General features: G+C 59.6%; 1 protein-coding gene across 1 annotated transcript; it reads right to left on the bottom strand.

Moving 5' to 3' along the window:
* Positions 1-1,448: 1,448 nt before the first annotated feature.
* On the bottom strand, positions 1,449-15,431 carry IGLON5 (IgLON family member 5). The gene is made up of 8 exons (XM_087826868.1): positions 15,353-15,431; positions 8,811-8,889; positions 7,941-8,173; positions 6,573-6,692; positions 5,405-5,539; positions 5,118-5,238; positions 4,430-4,584; positions 1,449-2,936 (listed from the first exon to the last, which is right to left on the bottom strand). The coding sequence occupies exons 1-8, from the start codon at positions 15,429-15,431 to the stop codon at positions 2,848-2,850; spliced, it is 1,011 nt and encodes a 336-aa protein (XP_087682994.1). The 3' UTR covers positions 1,449-2,847.
* Positions 15,432-20,185: the final 4,754 nt, after the last annotated feature.

Here is a 20,185-nt window from a genome sequence, read left to right as displayed (position 1 = left end):
ACTTTCTCTCTAAACTGAGAGCTTCATGGAAGCACAGACCATGTTGCTATCCCCAGAAGTTAACACACAGCCTGGCACACAGTGTGCAATCAGTAAATATAAGCTAACTGATCAAATGTCTTGGTACCAGGCAAGGGCTGGGTTTGCTACTGCTCTCCCCAGCAGGATGCCTTCCTTTTCCAGCAGGGGTTCTCACTGGAAATTTAGGGTATGCACCAATGAAGGGGTTTTTTTTTGGCTGCAATTAACAAAATAAATGATGGAAAGAAACATGGAAGTCGGTGATTTCAGGCTGGTGCAGCAACTTAGTGACCCCATCAAGGACCTGGGCTTATTGCATCCTTCTACTCTGCCATCCTCAGTGGGTTGGCATGTTGTCTCATGTAGCAAGATGGCTGCTGCAGCTCCAGGCATCACATCTTCACACAACTGTGGTTTAAAGACAAAAAGAAGGGAGCTGGGTTCTCTTCTCATACACCTCTCCTCCACCAATCTCATGAGTGGGGGGGAAAGCTTTCCTGGAAGCCTACCAGAAAACCTCTCTTGTGTCATTGACCCAAAACTGGTCATATCACTCACTGCAGGGGAGCCTGGGGGACCAGGCAGCTCAGCCTGTATCATCGGAGGTGGGTCTGACAGCAAAGAAAAAGGAAACAAGTAACTAAAGGCAGCCAGCATGTCTCGGGGAAGGAAAGGATGTGAAGGGTTCTGGTTAAAGACTGAGGTGAAAGAGGCCTTTGGGAATAGAACTCTTGGATCATTTTGAAGAGTTGAGGGCTGGAGTCCTGGGTACCTGGACTCTCCATATTTCTTTTATATCAGTTAGAGTTGTCGTTTCCTTGATCACTGGAGACAGAAAAACTTAACAGAAATTGGCTTAAATATACAGGAGACTTTGCTTGTGTAAGTGAAGGTAGGCCTCAGGTAAGTTTTGATCCAGCAGTTCAAATGATATCATCAGGTCTGTATACAGACCTTCCACTCTGCATTCCGTAGTGTTTCTATCATTCTCAGGCTCCACAGTCTGTCTTGCCCACCATTGCTGTCCCCACGTGCCCAAGATCTCTCCACGTGATGGAGAAAAGCAACTGCACAGCTCTAGACCTCACATCATTGAGTCACCTTATCCAGTGGAGGACCATCTCTTCTTGTGAATCCATTTGGCCTTGCTATTAACTCTCTCATTAGCTTTGAACCAGTCACAGTGGGTAATGGGCTTAAGCCCATTAGGGGCCACCTCTGTACCAGGCCAATTCCAAATCTGCCAAAGAGAAAGGAGACATGAGAATGACGCTGGGGAGGCACCACCAATGACCGTGACCCTTTGACCTCCATGCACCCAAATCCTTAATGACATCGACACCTGCAGGCAGAGACTTTGGAAAAAGGCGTTTATTGGTGTGGTGGTCTCAACACTCCCCATGAATCGGAACACACGGCCCCCAGGGCCCTCCCACCCCCTCCCTTGTCTCCCTCCCCCTCCCATCCCCATCCCCTGGACCCTGGGAATGGAAGACAATGTGGGATGGGGCCCACGCCCCTGTCTGAGGTACAGTCACTGCCCCTTGCCCCCCGCCCTGGCTCTGCCCTTGTCCCTCCCAAGTGCTGGGTGGTGTGGTTCAGGGTGGGTGTTTATAGAGGGTCTCCCGGGAGTCAGAGCTGGTGACGTGGCATCTTGGTCTGGGCTCGGGATGTCTGTGTGAGGCCTCTCTCTCCGGCTGTTCCACTGTGTGTGGTGTGGTGTGCCAGGGTGGGGTATTTCTACAACCAGAGAGAGGCTACAGCCTCTCAGCGCCCCTCCTGACAATGCTGCCCACCCTTGGGGGAATGACAGCTGGTCACTGGCTACGGCTGGAGCCAGAGGGCTGTTGCTGGTCAGTCGCTGGTGTGTGTGGGGGGCGGTCAGGCCAGCCTTTGGGAGGTACAGGTGGCGGAGAGTCCAGGGAATAGAGCAGCTCACCCGCAGGTGTGGGCCAGCTCAGGGACGCTGAGGGCAGCTGGTTGGTGCTGCAGGTGGCCAAAGGGAGTGGGGGTGGGGTGGGGAAAAGCACTGAGACAGACAGGTGACCAGACACCAGCCTGACAGTTGGATGGAAGCACCGATTGGCCCAGGAGGGGGCCAGAAAGTCCAGGGGAGAGGGGGGCAGGGAAAGTGGGAAGGTCTCAGGCCGCTGAGCCAGTGATGGAGCCTCTGGCTACAGGCAGTTGGTGGTTGACAGCAAAGGGACCCAGAGCCCAGATGGAGATCCCCCACCTGCCCACAAAGGCTGAATGACAGCTTGACAGGTGAGTGCCACACCCCTCCCCACTCCTAACCTGCCCAGGAGACACCTTTTCAGCAGGGAGGGGAGGGGGCGGTGTCCGTGCATATATTGGGAAAATACAGGGGGCTTGGCAAACCTCCCTCACAGCTTCTACCACGAAGCCCCCGTACCTACCTCCAGCCCTAGGGGAGAGGCAGTGGGGGTGTCAGGGAGGGAAGATGGAAGCCCTCTTCCCCACCCTGCCCACCCACTCCCCCCCACACACATACACACGCGTGCAGGCTCACACACACACACCCGCTACACACATGCAACCCAGTTGACAGCCTGAGCTAAGAGAGGGGTGGGAGTGGTGGGGGTGGGTCACAATCAGAAACGTGAACGGTGGCGAGAATGGCTGTAGAAAGATGCATAATTTTGCGTTATCCCTCACAGTGATGGGTTCTCTAGAGATCTTTCTTCCTCCTGTCTTCTTCCTCGGCGGCCGAGAGCTCTTCCGCCCCTTCGAGACCCACTCCCCCTTTTTTCTCTTGCTCTCGGCCTCAGGTCCCCGCAGGGGGAGGCGAGCTGCACTGGGTGCTTCCTACACCCTCCACCACAGCCAGCCCAGGGCAGAGAGGAGGGTCAGGGGTCCTGGGGGCCTCGGGGCTGAGTTCTCCAGGGATCCTGGGCCTGGGGAAAGAGAGAGGGTCACGGAGGCGGACTGGGGGGAGGAGGCCCGAGCGTGTCTCTCCCAGGTGCCCGAGGTTCTTGTTTAAGGCTCCCTACCGAGGCCATTCTGAGCCTTTCACTCCATGTGCCTGCTCTTCTATCTTTCAAAATAGTTTTTTTAAAAAATTGATTTTAGAGAGAGAAGGAAGGAGAGGGAGAAACACGGATCAATTGCCTCCTGTACGTGCCTGGAAGGGAGATCGACCCCAAAACCTGGGTATGTGCCCTGACTGGGAATCGAACTGGCGACCCTTCGGTGCAAGGCTCAACCAGCTGAGCCACATTGGCTAGGGCGCTCTTCTGTTTTGAGTCTCGGCATCTCCTGGAGCATTTGTCTGTCTGTCTGACTTCCCTGTTTTTCTCAGATCGCCACATCTTTTTCATCAGCCTGGGGCTCTCAACATCCGTCTGTCATACAGTCTCCATCTATCCGGCGCTGCCACCAGGCATCTCACAGGCAGCATGTCCCAAACTGCACTCTTGGCTCTGTGGCCCGGCCTGGCTGGCCCTGCCTCCCCACCCCCACTATTTCTCCACGCCAGGGCTTCAGCACTACATCCCCACACGCCCAGATGCTCACCCAGCCTTGGAATCCCCTGGCCTCTACCTCCCTCCACCCCAAAGCACCTCCCTGAGACAGGCATCGTCACCCCCCCCCCAAGCCTGGGTTCCTGCAGTAGCCTCCTCTCTGGGCTTTTGCCCCTTTCTGCGCCCCCCACAGCCCATCTCTGGAATAGCAGTCGAAGCGATTCTGAGAAGCGTCCACCACATGCCGCTCCCCTGCTCAGCAGCGCGCGGTGGCCTCGCCCGGAGGTAGGATAGCCTCTCGACCACGGCCCAGGAGACACGCACTCTCCCTTCCTCTGTCACCTCAGGCCCCCGAGTGCTGGTCCCCGCCGCGCCTTTGCGGCGCCGGTCCGCAGGCCTGGCCCAGCGCGCTGCTGCTTACCCCTCGGGTCTCCGTCCAAAGGTTACCCCCAGGAAGCTTTTCCCGATGGGCTTATCTAACGCTACCACCCCATCCCATCCCCAATCCTATCGTATTTTGCTTATTTATGTGTATATGTGTGTGCTTTTTATTTTATTTATGACTGCTTGTTCATTGCTTTTCTGCTACAGGACCGTAAGTCCTGCGAGCCCTTAAACCTGTGTCTCGTGCACTGCTGTGTCCGCAGCGCCCCACGCCCAGCCCTCAGCGGGCGTCCAGCGAATCCGTAATCACCGAAGGGATCGGGTTCTGGTTCAATCAAGCTGCTCGCGTCCCAGCGCCCGTCTCTTCGCAAAGTTCTGGGCGAGCCTGGGGGCTGTCCCCGGGGGTCCACCGCCCAGGCCCCGCCCCCGCCCGGGCCCCGCCCCCGCCCGGGCCCCGCCCCCGCCGCCCGGGCCCCGCCCCCGCCCCGCCCCCGCCGCCCGGGCCCCGCCCCCGCCGCCCGCCGCCCGCCGCTCAGACGCACGCAGGAGCCGCATGGAGGCGCTGGAGGCTCCGAGCCGGTTGGCGGCGCGACACGTGTAGTTGCCGTAATGCCGGGCGCTCACGTTGGCGAACAGCAGCATCGAGCGGGTGCGCTCCGTCTGCACCTTCAGGCCCTCGGCCGTGCCGCTGCTCAGCCTGCCGGGGACCCGGGTCAGGGGCCGGGCCGTGACGCCCTCGGGGCGCAGAGCCCAGGCCCTCGACTCTCAGGCTCCCCAATTCCCTGGGGAACCCCCCGCCCCCACACGGATCCTCGGAGTCTAGCTCCCTAGGGGTCCCCGGCCACTCCCACCGACGACCCTCTCTAGGCACCCATGCCCCTCAGGGACCCTGGACTCTCCCGGTGTGCCCCCCAATCTCTAGGGGCTCCCAGACCCTGCTGGCCCCCAGCCCGATGGTCTCCTAAAGCTTCCCCGCCAGATCCTCAGCATCGACCCCCGACTTTCCCCCTGAATAGCCCGAGGAGATGGAGCTCCAGCGTTCACCATCGTCGGACCCAAGCTTCCAGAAAGTCCCCACCCTCTCGCTCTGACGCCCAACGAACCCGCACCCCCACCCCGTCCTCCGCACGGAGGACCGCGCCCCCCTCCGCGCGCCCCGCGCCCCTCCCCGCGCGCGCAGGCCGAGGTGGCCGGGCCGCCCTCCTCCCACGCCCCCGGCGCTGTGCTCACAGCCTGTCATCCTTGTACCACTGGAAGTCCGCGGGGGGCACCGCCATGGCCTCGCAGCGCAGGAGGGCAGCCCGGCCCAGGGCCGTGCGCGCGCTGGTCACGTCCGTGATGGTCGGAGGATCTGGTGACCCGAGAGCGTCAGCGAATTCTCCCAGCCAGGCGGGGCCTCAGGGTCCCTCCTCCAGCCGCCCCCCAGAAGCCCAGGCCCCGCCCTCTCCTGCCCCAGAGCCCTCTCGCCCAGGGACCCAGGGCCCGCCGGCTTCCGCGCGCACTGCCAGGGGGCTCACAGTTGACGGTGACCAGCACGCGGCGGCTGTCGGGTGCGGAGTTGACCCCGTTGTGAGTCACGCATTCATATTCCCCAGCCTGGCCCCTCTGGATGTCGGAAATCTCCAGGATCTCGCCCTCAGAGGTGAAGCCGTCTGTGGAGGTTGGGAGGGGGAGGGGCAGGGCCGGACACAAACACTTAACACGGGACAACACGGGCACAACACGGACACACATCAGCGGGGCGGGCACCACAGGGCCTGGTGTGCCCGGGGCCAAAGGGAGACAGGAGGGGCTGGGGCGGGGGGCGAGGCGCTGGGATCTGCTAGGGGAGGGCAGGGAGTGGGGATCCGGGCTCAGTAACTAGAACCCAGTGGGGAGGGTCCTAGAATTTAGGGGTGTAGGGGATCCAGAGAACTGGGAGCAAATGACTCGGACCATGAGGCTCAGATGACCCAGTGGGGGAGGATCAGGGATCTGACTGGATCCCAGGGATCCAGTGATTGGCACCATTGGTCTGCAAAGACCCAGTGAGTGAGGGTCTAGGACTCGGGAGGTGGTGGTGGAGATCCAGGTAAAAGGCGCTGTGGGATCTAGGGGTCGGGGAAGTCACGCTCAGGCACCTTGGCACTATATTGGGAGTAGCCTGGAGCAGTGTTTCTCAACTCCACCATCAGAATCACCTAAAGGGCTTGTTAAACTGTGATGAGGGTGATAGTGATGGGGGGGGGGCAGGACAGCTGATGCTGATGCTGCCATTTCGGGACCACACTTTGGGAACTGCTGGGCTGGAGCTCCCAGTAGCGATGTAGTGATGTGGCCAGGAGGTGGGATGCGGGTGGGCATTGGCTGTAACCCGCCTCAGGCCATCCAGGGGCAGGGATCCGAGTCCAGGAGAATCCTGTGGCTCGTGGGGAAGACACTGGATATTGGGGGTAGGGGAAGGGTGGAGCGCGGGGAGGAGGGGCGAGGTTGGGGTCTAATGGATGATTTGGAGGAAGTGGCCCAGGCCTGGGATGCCAAGCGCTGAAGGCTTTAAGAATCTGAGGTCTGCCAGGGAAACAAGGGGATCAGGGTGGAGGGGGAAATCAAGTCATCACAAGGATTAGGGGGATCAGGAGTGGGGGAAAGGAGGGGCCCAAATTGTGGAGTAGGGGAAGGGGCTTGGGCCAAGGGTGAGGTCCTCACCTCGAAGCTGCCTCCAAGTGACGGTGGGCTCTGGCCGCCCCACAGCCAGACAAAGCAGGTTCACATTGCCCCCCTCATTCACCGTCACAGGCGAGGAGATGTTCACAATGCGGGCGGGGACTGCGGGGGAAGAGACAGAGGTCATCTGGAGGCAGATATGGGCTCCCAGGACCCAGGAGTCCAGGCCCCCAGCCCCTCCCCCCTCAGACCCAGGAGTCCAGGCCCCCAGCCCCTCCCCCCTCACACCTGGGGTCCAGCTGACATTCCCTGTCTCGCTAAGATTTCTCCTTTCTCTCTGCCTCTGGGCCTGGCTTCCTAACTTCTGTCTTCCTCACTCTGTCTCTCCGCCTTCATCCTAGCTTGGTTTTTCTATCTTCTATTCCGAGTTTCTCTCTCCCCATCTCCATTTTCAGTTATTTGTTGTTATTATTATTTTTAGTTAACTTAGTTAACAAATACATGGCGCTTACGGTGCGGCAGACCCCGCTCTCAGCGACTTACGGAAACAAAGTCACCCAGCCCCCTCGGCCGCCCGTGGGGCACACGCGGCTGCTCATCAGTTCCACCTGCGGGTGGGTTTTGTTTCCCCACCTGATCATGTCTCCAGTCAGGATGCCAGAGTCTAATTGGCAGGCTTGTTGTTTTTTGGTTTGTTTGTTTCATTTCCAGCAGCATAAACACTAACAGTGCCCCTTCCGATTGCTGATGCCTCAGATTGGATGCACCTGGGGGGTCCGAGGCTGCCCGCCTGCCCAGGGTCCCTCCGCTGGTGGCGGTGCGGAGGCCGGAGCCCAGGTGGGCTGGCTCCCGGGCAGGGCCTGTCCTGGCCCCCTGGGCTGTCGGTGTGGCTGGGTTCCCCCCTGGGCGAGGGCTCCCTCCCTGCAGCCCATTCCTGATGCCTCCCCGGCCCCCTCTGTGGGTCCCTCCAGCCCCTCTGCCCGCTGTGAGTTCGGACATCCTGCCCCGCAGGGCTCGCCTCTGCACACCCGACTCGTTTTCTCCCTGGGCACCTGGGGTCCCAGCTCTGCACCCGGCTGAAGGTCTCAGCTCAGCCATTATGCCTGGGAAGCCGCCTCTCCTTGGAAAGTCACCTTCGAAGGAGTGGGGACAGCCTGATCGGCTGCTTCTCCATCCCCAGTGCCTGGAGCACTGCCTGCACACAGTAGGCCTCCATAAAGGGGGCTGAGTCAATGAATGTAGGCTTCCTGTGAGGACGCCATCCCCTCACCCTGTAGCTCTCCTGTCTTAGAAGCTGCCACGCTGAAGGGTCACTCTCTACGTGACTGTCCCTCCCTCTTCTTGGCTGAAACCCGCAAGGGCAGGGCGGGGTCCGCCTTCCAGGAGGGTGGGCCCCCGCTGCAGGCTCACCGTGCACTATGAGGTAGACCTGCGTGGTGTGGGGCTGGCGGCGGGTCTGGAAGGAGCAGGTGTAGAGGCCCTCGTCGCCCAGTGCCACCTGGGTGATCAGGATGGAGAACTCCTCGGGTGTGTTGACGAGCAGCCGCACCCGCGGGTCGCCGGTCCAGCGGTCGTTGCCGGCGTACAGGATGTTGGAGCGGTTCAGCCAGGCCACGCGGGTCACATGCTCGTCAATGAAGCAGCTGCGGGGGGGGGGGGGGGGGAGGAAGGTTCTTCTATCCCCCACCCCAGCCGGGTCCTCCCACAGCAGGGGCTTGCAGCAGGTGGGGGAGGCCCACCACATCTCCAGGTCCCACTGCAGCCCTGTGAGGTAGAGGTGACTGTGCCCACTTTACAGGGGGGTAAAGTGAGCTCCAGAGAGGGAGAGATGTGAGCTCAAGTGCACCTGGGATGGTAGCTGATAGCTTTTGAGTGGTGGTTGTGCTAGAGACCTGAAAAGAGGACAGGCCCTCTGGGAGAGAGGGACAGAGACGCATAAAACTGAGGGACACAGACCCAGAGAGGGGGACAGGGACCCAGAGTGGGCAGAGGCAGAGGTCTGGGAGATGAAGATCCTGGCTCTCGCTTGCTAAGCAGCCATAGTGTGCCGTGCTCCCTCAGCTCGGGGTGTGGGTACAGACCTTCAAATCCCCACAACAACCAACACAGTGGTTACCACCCCTCCGCCCATTTGACAGACAGGGACACTGTGGCCCAGGGTCTGTGCCCTGATGGCCTCTCCTGACAGTAAGATGCGGGCTGTGCCCCAGGTCAAGATTGTTTTCCCCAGGGAAGGGGAGAGGGCAGGGCTGCAGTCTCAGGGCGATCTGAGTCCCATACCTGAGGGTGGCATTGTCACCTTCGCACACCGTGTAGTTGTCGGCAGGTGAGCTGAACTCCAGGCTCTGGGACAGCAGCCCTGGGGATGGGAGGGGCAGCTCAGCAAGCGGGGCTATGCTCATGTGCATGCACACACACACACACACACACACACACACACAATCTGCCTTCGCAGACATTCTCCACATCCACTGCACACAGGTTCACTGATGTTTCCAGAAACACACACATCAGACACACTCAGAGAAGACACACTCAACATGTACCTTCCCACAAGCCCACACTGACTAAGTCAGACTGGTACACACAAACCTACACACCTCTAGAGACACTGAGACCATACTCCAATCATAGCACATGAACACATGTGTACACAAGACACATGTTCAAGAGCACACACATGTTCACACATACACATATATCCACAGGTACTGTGTACAGGGACACATACATATACACACACATATAAATGCAGATACATGTGTGCACATAAAAACACATGTGCACATACATGCATGCACGACATATTCACAGAGAAGACATGCATAGATTTTAAAGTGCATAGATACATATACATAGGCAGATATACACATACACATATGCAACTAACACACATACACAGATGCACACAAACATACACACAGAGGGACATGGCACACAAACATTCAGACATGAGTACACAGATATACACATATACACAGAAACATGTACCTATGCAACCAACACCTGCAGACACATATGTGCACACATGAATTCAGAAACACGTGGACAGACACACACATGGAGCTGGCTGCATGCACTCAACACCCATGCATGTGCACACAGACATATAGATACATAGACGCCAGCGCACATGCACACACACACATACATGCATATATTCACTGGACACACATCTACCACAAATGCACAAACACACCCTTAGGCATGGTGCACAGCCACACACAAACCTTTGCAGACACACACTTTTACACAGACACACCCATGTGCCCATGCTCACCCGGACACGCTCTGGCGGGCACAGGCCCACTCCTGCCCGCACACTCCAGTGCAGCTTGCAGGCCCCACGGCCGGGCAGGGCCCCCACCCCCACCCATTCATCTCTCTGTGGACGGTGGCCAGCAGGCTGGACCGGAGCCAGGGTATGGGGGCTGGGCAAGTGGAGGCGGCCGGATGGAGACACACCAGGCTGGGGAGAGGAGGAGGCCGGATGACCTTGGACGCCTGGGAGGGAGGGCCCTGCCCTGCCCCGGGGCGAGGAGCTAATTAATCTGATGAATTAATTGCCTGAGCCGCCCCAATGACTCCCAAGGGCCCTCTCCATCAGCAGCCCCTCAGGGCAGGGCTGGGGCAGGGCCAGTGCTGTGGGCAGCCCTCACCCTGGCTTCACCCAGTCACTCCCGGGTGGAGGGAAGGGGCCGGCCCGCCCCAGCTGTGCGGAGTGGACAGCGCCACACACAGCCCTGGAACAGCAGGAGATGGCAAGTGGATGGACACACACACACACGCGGTCACACACACAGCCACCAAGGCCCAGGAGACGTACAGAGCCATCGCCAGGCAAAGAAACAGTCCCACACTCAGTCACAGGAATGGCGACGGGCCCTGCTCAGGGGACAGACCCACACACACTCAGGGTGACGACACAGCCTGGGACACACCCCTAGTGGAAGGTCAGTGAGAAAAGACAAGTCTCTCTCGGGAGCGCTGCTGTTGTCACGGTCAGGCACAGAGGGACATCCCAGGCCAAGCAGTGTTGTACACTGAGTCACCCCCCCCCCCATGTACAGCACAACTGAGTTACATGGACACCAACAGCCTCCCACACGCAGGTGCAAAGTCTACACAGTCACAGCCCTACCTTGGGGGCCATCTTCACACACACACAAGCTGGCCTGATCCTGAGTGACACCTCCAGCCCGGGGGGCCCTGCTCGTCTCCACCTCCACTAGAGTTTCACGCATGAAGCCACAGCCTGCGCACTGACACAAAGGGGCTGCTCTGGGCCAAGAATCAGGCACACACAGTCATGCTGTCACCTACAATCAGATCACACATGGTCATATCCACACACACACACACGCGCACAAACAAACAGGATTTGTCATACTCCTGGTCACACATGTCCTGGGCCAGGTCCTCTCCACCGAGGCACCTCTGGCATTCAGGGCTGGAGGATTCTGCACTGTGGGGCCGTCCAGCCCGGTGGAGAATGTGAGGCCGCACCCCGGCCTTCACCCACTAGATGCCAGGAGCTCCTCCCAGTGCACAGTGGTGACAACCAAAACACCTCCAGTCATTGTGGAATGTCCCTTATGTGCCCCTCCACACTTAACCGCACCTGTCCCAGTTTAAAGGAGGGGGACCCCGCCTGGGGTTAAGGAGGGAGCTGTCCAAGGTGCTGCAAGCTTCACAGACACCAGGGCTCTTGGGCTCAGCCCGACTCCAGCCAGGAGCTGCCACGGGAGCTGGGCCCACACACCAGGCTCTGGCGTGAGGAGCGGGCCCCACACCAGCAGCCAGGACCCTAAGCAAACGTCCTGGCCGATGGAAACAGACACAGACAACCCCCTTCCCAACACACAGGACTGCGCAATCCCTCCCACGGCTCCGTGCTGCGGCCCGGAGCCTCGTGTCACTCTCCTGCCTTGCCTCTCAGTGCGTGTGGGGCCCAGCTCTGTCCATTCCTCTGTCTCATGGTTTCCCACCAAATGCTTTTCCTTCTTCAGGGACCTAATATAGTGGGGCCTCTTCTGGGAGGGATGGTGTATATAAGCCCAGGGCACCTTGGATCAGGGTCAAACCTCCTCCCAAACTTGCTCCTCCAGGACAGGACCTGGGGCAGAGCATCTCTGTGTCCCAACATGCCAGCTCGGGCATGGCTGAGGGCAGTCCTAAGTTTCTTGAGGGCAGAGCCTGGGTCTGACTCAGGTCTGTGCCTCCAGCACCTCCCAGCACAGGGTCTGGCCCTGGAAGGCCTTGGGAAATACTTGTTGAATAAATGAATATAATAGATGCCTACAACATGCTTCTCCAACTCGAACTCCTACTCATTCTTCAAGACCCAAACTCAAATGCCCCCTCCTCCAGGAGGACCTCTCTGAGTGTTCACGGCAGACAGTCTCCACTCTCTCTAAGGGGTAGCTTGGACTCAGCTGTGGCGTATCTCCGCCTGACCTGGAATTCCCCGAGGGCCTGAATCTTGGCTGTATTCCCCACAGCTGGGCTTAGCTCAGAGCAGGGAAGTGTTCGAAGAGGGAACAGAAGGTCTCTAGAGACTGGATAAGAAAGCCCTGGGGAGCCGGAGCTGGGAGGTCAAATGTCTGCCCCACCATTTCCTGGCTGGGTGACCCCCACCACCAACCTGAGTCTCAGTTTCCCCATCTGTAAAAGAGAGAAAAATAAGAGTTCTTCCCTCTGGGGCTTTGTGAGGGAGTCCACAGGACATATTAGCAAGATGTCTAGCTCAGTGCTTGGCATGCAGAGAGGGCCCGATAAATGCCAGCACTTTCTTTTTCAAGAAGCATCTATTGCGACCCCTGGGTTGGGGTCAGTCTCCCTGGGGGTGGGGCTTGGGAAGGGCAGGGGTGTCTGGGTTGTAAGCTGCTGCGTGCCCGGCACCCACCCCCCTAGCTGGCGATCATTCAGATGCCCCGTCAGCGTCTGCTCGACATCTGAAGGAAAGGCCTGGGGGGCCGGCTGCCCAGGTTCAAAGCCCAGCTCTGCCTCTGTGTCCCACAAGTTACTTCACCTGCCTGGGGCTCAGTTTCCCCACCTGTGAACAGGGGTGATCATCCTGCCTCCCTCATCAGGTGGGAGGGGAGAGGAAATGAGGTCATTCAAGGACTGGTTGCATGCAGAGCCCGCTGGTTAAGCACCGCCAACGGCTGCACTGTGGGGCAGGTGCCAGCCTGTAATTATGGGGGTCTGGCGGTGAATGGAGGGAGCCCCCTGTTTGATAGATCGAGGAGTGAAGGTTGCAGGTGGGCGAGCGCCCCTCTCCTGAGGGAGGAAATTTCTAACAAGCTGGTGACCTTGACTTGGAGGAAAGAACCTCCTGTCATCCCTGGAAGGAACTTAGGCAAAACTGGGACCTGCCAATGTGAGGGGGTGCTTGGAATACCACAGTCCTGGAACCCACAAAGGGGGCCAGGAGTCTGTGTGAGCCGGAGGGGGTGTGGGGACATGCTGGGATGGGGTGTGTGGCTCTGGCAGGGAAGGCCGGTGAGAGGGGGGGGCCTGGCCTCGCTGCCATGGAGGAGCCCCCAGACCCCTCTTTCTTACTGCTGACCTTGGAAGTCCAGGGGCCATCTCATCACTGATGCCCAGACTCTGAACGCTGAGCCAAGGGCCCTGGAAACTTCCGCTCGGGAACTGCCCCGCAGGAAAAAAAATTAAAGCTAGAACAGTATCTACAGATGCCCAGAGGTAGAAAAAAGCCCCATGCAGAGGAATGGGTTAATTCTGTTCCTACCCTGTGGAGCTCTGCAGGTCAGACTGCCCAGGGAGAGTGGGCAGGGACATGCTGTAGGGGATGGTGACCTGCACACATTCCTCCCACAATTTGGAAAACAAGAGAGGAGAAGACGCAGTTGCGTTTCTCCCAGGAGCTTTTCCTCGGGAGCCCCAGCTCAGTGGGTGGGTGGGCAGGCTGGCTGCCTTCCGCCTGCTGGTCGGTCTCAGCTCACCAGTCCCCCAACCTCCATGCCCTCGGGTCTCAGGTGGGGAAGCTGAGGCCCAGGGGGGGAAAGCACCTGACCTAGGCCAGAAGCCACCTCCCGGCTGCCCGAAGCTCCCAGCCCAGGATGTGTCAACACCAGGAGAAGGGGGAAGGGGGAAGTGGGAAGCTATCTTGAGAGTGAAGGGGGGGGAGAGTAGGGGGCGGTGAAGGGAGAGGGGAGGGAGTGAGGGGAGGAGAGGGAGAAGGCTAGAGACAAGGCAAGGGCAGAGAGAAAAAAGAGGTGCCAGTGACTGCGGGGACACGAATTCCCAGAAGTCAAGGAGGACGCAGCTCGCGTGAGAGCCAGGAAGGGACAGGGGCACGCGGCACGCGATGATGGGAAGCATTTCCAGAGGCAGGGAGGGACAGATGTGAGACTGTGCTGAGACCAGCAGGGATGGAGAGACAGAGACCCAGAGACAGAGACACAGGGAATGACACCTAGAGCCAGGGAGCCTCCAGAAACGCCTGAGACACCTAGAGAGACACAAAAAGACAAATGACAGAGACAGATGGACAGAGGCGAGCAGTCAGAAAGTCAGAGTGAGAGGCCGCTGGAAGGAGCTGCAGGAGGCGGGGACTGACGCTGGCACCTGCTGGGGCCCGGGCCCTGGGTCCTGCGGCCGCTGGCTGGCTGCTGACCTGCGTGCACGCAGCTGGGCTGGTGTGACCGGGCTGGTGTGACCGTGGGCGGCTGCTGGGCTGCTGGTGCCAGGATGCAGGTGCTCCTGCCACCCTCAGTGATGGCGTTTAGACCAGGCCCGTGTGGGCGGGAGGCCGGGAGCCTCACTGAGACCGTTGGGGGCTCTACGTTGTCCCCAACTGTGTGTCGCTGACTCTGTGACCCTTGTTTGGAGGCAGAGGGCTCCAAAAGCACTGAATTGCCCCTGTTCCTGGCCTCCGGCCTCTTTGCCCACTCCTGCCTTCCTCAGAGGGCACCTCCTGGCCCACCTGGGCAGCACCCCCTGCTGGGGAGACACAAGGTCCAGCTACACATCCTCTATCCGGAGGCTTCCCGGTGCACCCCCTGCCCCCCTTTCCACTCTCCCCTCTCCCTGCACAAACCAGCCCCCAGCCCGCCCGCCTGGGAGGGGTGACAGTCACCCTTTGGCCCCTGTTGGCCCTTCCCGTCCTTCTCAGGCTGCCAGGCTCTCATCCTTCCAGTCCGGGGGGGGGGGGGGGGGGCAGATATTCAGACAGAGCTCCCACATCTGCCCCCAGCTCAGTACCCCAACCTCCTGGACCTCCATTCCCCACATAGCTGCAAGCCTCCAAATGCCAACACTTTCCCCAACCCACAGGACCCAGCCGGGGGACCAGACCCCCGCCCCCTTCTTTTTCCCTGGCCCTGGGGCTGAAGTCTCTGGACACCCCTGCCCCCTCCTCATACTGACCCTGGGAAGACCCCATCCCCCCACCTCTGCACACGAACGCCAGCCCCGGCCCTCAGGCCAGGACCCGTCGGGGGCCCGCTCCCCGCGGAGAGAAGACCCCGGCGGGGCAGCCCCCGCCCCAGCTCGGCGCCCTCCGCCCGGAGCCGCGCGCTCGCGCCCCAGGCCGGGACCAGGCGCCCGCGACCCCTGGCCGAGCGGGAGGAGCAGACCCCAGGCCCAGGCTCGCGCCCCGGGACGCGGACGGTGCCCCGGGCACGGATCCAGGCGCCCGAGCACCCCGTTCCCAGCCCGGGGACGCAGCCCCCGCCCGGGCCCAGACCGCGGCGTCCGGGGCGCCCCTTCCCCGTCTGCGGGTGCAGCCCCGCCGCCCCAGTCCCCGCCCGGCCGCGGCGTCCCGGCCGAGCCCCCCGCCCCCGGCGCTGCGGTACCTCGGCTGATGACGGCCAGGCCGGCCAGGGCGGCGGCGGCGAGGAGCCGGAGCCGGGCCCCGGGCGCGGGGGGGGGCATCGCGGCGGCGGCGGCGCGAGGGGGGAGGGGGCCGTCCCGGGGCGCGCGAGGCCTAGGGGGAGAGGGGGAGGGGGAGGGGGACCCCGCCAGCGGCTGCACCGGCCCGGGGGGGCGGCGGGGGCGGGGGAAGGGGCTGGGGGGGGCGCGACGAGGCGGCCGGAGCTGCAGCAGACCCGGGGAGGGGGGCGGCGCTGACGGGCAGGGAAACGGACCAATCAGGGCGGGCGGGGGGCCGGGGAGGCGGGGCCCAGGGGGGTGCTGGTGGGAGGGAGAGGCCTTTGTTACTGCGGCCCGGCCCCTACCCCCGCCCCACGTCCCCGCGACCCCCCTCGGCCCAGAACCCCGGGCTCGGGCGCTTCTCCCGGCGCCCACCGCCCTCCTGCTTCGGGTCCCAGTGTCATCCCCGCTCAGACCCAGGGGTGCAGGCCCCCAGCCCTCCCCCCTCACACCCAGGGGTCCAGGCCCCCAGCCCTCCCCCCTCACACCCAGGGGTCCTGATCCCCAGCCCCTCCCCCCTCACACCCAGGGGTCCTGACCCCCAGCCCCTCCCCCCTCACACCCAGGGGTCCTGACCCCCAGCCCTCCCCCCTCACACCCAGGGGTCCTGATCCCCAGCCCCTCCCCCCTCACACCCAGGGGTCCAGGCCCCCAGCCCTCCCCCCTCACACCCAGGGGTCCAGGCCCCCAGCCCCTCTCCCCTCACACCCAGGGGTCCTGACCCCCAGCCTTCTCCCCTCACACCCAGGGGTCCTGACCCCCAGCCCTCCCCCCTCACACCCAGGGGTCCAGGCCCCCAGCCCCCTCTTCCTGGTGGGACATAGTTCAGCTTCTCCACTTTCATGAATAGCACTGGCGTTAGGGATGCCAGTCCTCACCCCCAGGATCACAAGGGAATGGGGAGGGCCTGGGGGGCCGGATCTTGGGGCTGGAAGTGGGGAGGAGATGGTAGTCCAAAGCTTAGGTGCAAAAAAATCCCATTTCCCATTCTTTCACAGGCTTGGCCGTGCGACCTTGGACGAGTCACCTCTCTTCCCAGGACCTCAGCGTCCTCCCTTGCTAGACGGACCCCTCCATTTCCAGGGCGTATTAAGAATAAAGATCCTGGGGAGGGGTTAGCTCTGCCCAGCACCCCGACAACCTGTAGTCTCTTCTTTCCTCCTGGCCCTGCCATGCATCCATTTGCTAGGCCTAGCCCTCCCTCCTGGCCCACCAGGAGAAGTGTCCCTGTCCCCCGTCCCTCAGGTAGGCCTCTGAGAGCATTCTCTGAGCCTGCTCCACGTCTGGGGCAGCTGGAGGCAGGAACTTGTAAACTACCCCCATAGGAGCTGTTTTACCTCAAAAGCATATCCATCCTCAATCCCCCCCCCCCCCAATCCATGTGCAGGAGAAACTGGCTCTGCCTCCTAAACAGATCTCAACTGTTCTCTATCCCTCCCCCACCTTGCTCTGAGCTGCCTCCCCCTGCAGGGCTGCTCTGACTACAGCAGCCAATGCCCTGGCCTCCCAGCCCCCACCTTAGATCAACAACCACTGACCACGGCCCTGACACCATCACCCTGCCTCAGATGCTCACTTGGTTCCAGCTGCTCTGCCTGTCTGTGTGTTCCCGGGACAAGCCAGAAGTATTCCAGCCTCAGGGCCTTTGCACTGACTGTTCCCGCTTCTGCAGTGCTCTTCCCACCAGATTGGCACAGGACTCTTTCCTATCATTTGTCTCCCTTTTAAGAAGCCCTTGTTGATCATGCTGTGCACAGTAACCCCCACTCCCAAGACAGACTGTCATACCTCTGTTTTGTTTTCTCTATAGCATTTACCATTCCCTTATTTCACGTGTTCACTCATTTCCAATCATCTCCCCCACTCCCCACTGCCCAGAATGTAAGCTTTGCTAGGGCAGCGTTTTTTAGGGAGGGCCACTGACTCACCTGGAACATCCTTCTGCACCCAGGAAACCTCCTCACCCGTCCACACCCAAGCCTCTGCCCAGTACCTGGGGACTCCATTTGCACTTGGCTAGGGGTTCGCATTCTGAATAAAGACACGTCCTGCCAAAAGGGTGTCCTTTCCATATCTGTGCTTCTACTCAGAGTTGCAAATGAGAGCCTTTTCTTGGACCCATATTGTTTTTAAAAACATGGTTTTAATTACTAACATGTTCGAATCCAGAAACTTCACACTGAAATATGAATCTCTGGTTTCTCCCTATAATGAAACAACAACAAAAAGTCAGAAGATCTGGCAATAGAGAGACAGTTCCAGCTGGGAGGCGGGTGTTGGAGGAGGTGGGGGATGAGTGGGAGGACCTTGCTGCTGCAGGGCGCCCCCTTCGGGTGGGGACCTGCTCTCCAGGTGGGCTCACCGGGCACACTGCGCTCATTTTGATGCCGGCTTGGCCCTGTGGAGTTTCGAGTTTGCAACCCCTGCACCAGAGTCTTGTAAGGTCAGGAGACGATCCAGGACAGGCCTTCAGGTTCAGGGGTGCTGGGCAGGGCACACTGCCAGCCTCAGTTTCCCTGTCTGCAAAGCAGTGTGTGGACGATGGGGTCTCAGGACTCTCAATGTCCCCACAGAAGGACCTCCATTTTTGTTTGTGTGTGTTTTAGTGTGTCAGCTCCTTCCTTCCCACAGCTTTCGGTTTCTCTCTGCAGGATGTGGAGGCTGGATTTGATGGCCGTGCCCGAGGCTGTAGGAGGGTCACTGTCACTCTGGATTCACAGTGCCCTGTCTGGCTTCTGCACCAGAAACAGCCCATTTCCTGGGGCCCAGAGTCCTCCGTATTTCTTAGGTGCTCCGCGAGGGCAGAGAGCAGGCATGTTTCCAATGTGGCTGACAAGAGGCCGGCACAGGGTGGCCTGGGGAGATGTCTGTGGAGTGAATGGCGAGTGCCCAGCAGTGGCCTCTCGTCTTAGTCTGAGATGGAGTCACTCCTCCTGCTCTGCAGGTCCGCGCTCGTCTTGTTAGGTGGTGGATCTACACGTTTGCGTCTTTCTTTCTAGCTTTCCCCTGCCGGAGAACCAGATCTTGTCATTCCTCTGCTCTGGGCAAGTCCCTCTTCTCTCTGGGTCTCCCACAAATGGAGAGATCCAGCTAGCTCCTGGAAGCCTCTATTATGGGCTGAGTTATGTTCCCCCCACAAATTCGTACGATGAAGCCCTAACCCCAGGACCTCAGAATGTGACTGTACTCAGAGAAAGGGCGTTTGAAGAGATAATTAAGGTAAATTGAGGTCATTGGGGTGGGCCCTAATCCAGCAGGATTTCCTTATAAGAAGAGGAGATTAGGACACAGACACACAGAGAGAGGACCATGCAAGGACATGGAGAGAATACGGCCACTTACAAGCCAAGGAACAGTCCACAGAAGGAACCAACCCTGCCGACACCATCTCAGACTTCCAGCTTGCAGAATCATGAAAAATACCTTCCTGTTGTTTAAGCCACCCAGTCTGTGGAATTAGTTACAGCAGCCTGAGCAGACTAATAAAGTTCCCTCCCTAGGATTTACTATCCTCTCAGCAGGGCAGTGGCTACCTGGACCGAGTGGCCTCCTCTGTGGGACAGGTGCTGGGCCTGGGGCTTGGCTGCTGGATCCCGAGTTTTTGCAGAACCAGACAGAGGCTGTTAAGGCTCAGCCCCAGTTTTCTGTGCTGGTGGCCATACACTGGAATGAGCAGGAGAGCTTGCCTCAAGCATATACCCTCTGGGGTCCAGCCCTGGGTGTCCTGGTTGGAGGGTCCAGGGGTCCTGGGAGTCTTTGTTTCTAACCAGTGCCCCCTGGTAGCCTCAGTGGTGCAGCAGCCTGGCTGGTGGACTGCCTGGGCTCCCACAGTCCCAGGGACTTACCTCCATGGAAACTGGTGAGGTTTCATCTTCAGTCTCCTTGGATACTTCTGGCTCCTCCAGCAGCTCTGGTTTCTCGAGGATCAGGGCCTCTTCCTCCTTGGGGATTTGATGCTTCACCCACCACTTAAGAAACATTATTCTAAGGCAATGAACCTTGTGGTTAATGCTGTGATCAGTCCCCCATCCGCAGCTTCTCATTACCAGATGGAGCCCTGGGCGGGAGGTCAGAAGACTGTTTTCCTCTGTTTGCAGGTTCTGTGACCAGCCTTCCCTTCCCTTCATCAAATGGGGTACAAATACCTACCTTTTGGCCTGGACCCTCTCCCCACCCTCTTTTTGGCCTCCTGCCGCAGAGCTGCCCCTGCCTCTCCCTTGCTCACAGTCTTTCCATGGCTCCACAGAGCCCCCAGGACAAAGTCTCAGCCCTCCTGCCTGGTCGCTTTTCATGACTGCACTGTTTCTCTGCTTCTCTCCCAGGCTTCTAACATCTTTTTTTTTTTTTTAACCCTCACCCGAGGATATCTTTTCCATTGCTTTTCACACAGAGTGTGTGGGGGGAGCATTGATATGACAGAGACACATCAGTTAGCTGCCTCCTGCACTCGCCCTGACCAGGGCTGGGGATGCAACCTGCAACTGAGATACATGTCCTTGGCTGGAATTGAACTGGGGAGCCTTCAGTACGTGGGCCAACACCCTAGCCAGTGGGCAAAACTGGCTAGGGCCTAATTTATTGGTAAGAGTATAGGTTTGCTTTTTTCTGGACAAATCTTTTTTGGTACCTTCCTTATTTCTCTTAATATTCCTGGTATATTTGTGCACATCAGTGTATGGAGAGCTTCCTCCATCTATGCAGCTGTGTAGCGTTCTATCGTGTGGCCCTGCCATTGATTACATAACCAGACCCCTTCC

The sequence above is a fragment of the Miniopterus natalensis genome, chromosome 18, assembly GCF_054644295.1.
Source record: "Miniopterus natalensis isolate mMinNat1 chromosome 18, mMinNat1.hap1, whole genome shotgun sequence".
Lineage (NCBI taxonomy): Eukaryota > Metazoa > Chordata > Mammalia > Chiroptera > Miniopteridae > Miniopterus > Miniopterus natalensis.
The sequence above is the reverse complement of the archived record's forward strand: the minus strand, read 5'-3'. Positions and strand labels throughout refer to the sequence as shown.

What these genes read in the sequence shown, in the direction of transcription:
- IGLON5 (XM_087826868.1), bottom strand. Translation starts at nt 15,431, where the DNA reads ATGCCCCCCCCCGCGCCCGGGGCCCGGCTCCGGCTCCTCGCCGCCGCC. An exon ending in CCTGGCCGTCATCAGCCGAG is followed by an intron (nt 8,890 to 15,352) that starts GTACCGCAGCGC and finishes TCCCATCCCCAG; the next exon opens with GGCTGCTGTCCCAGAGCCTG. An exon ending in CACTTGGAGGCAGCTTCGAG is followed by an intron (nt 5,540 to 6,572) that starts GTGAGGACCTCA and finishes CAACCTCCACAG; the next exon opens with ACGGCTTCACCTCTGAGGGC.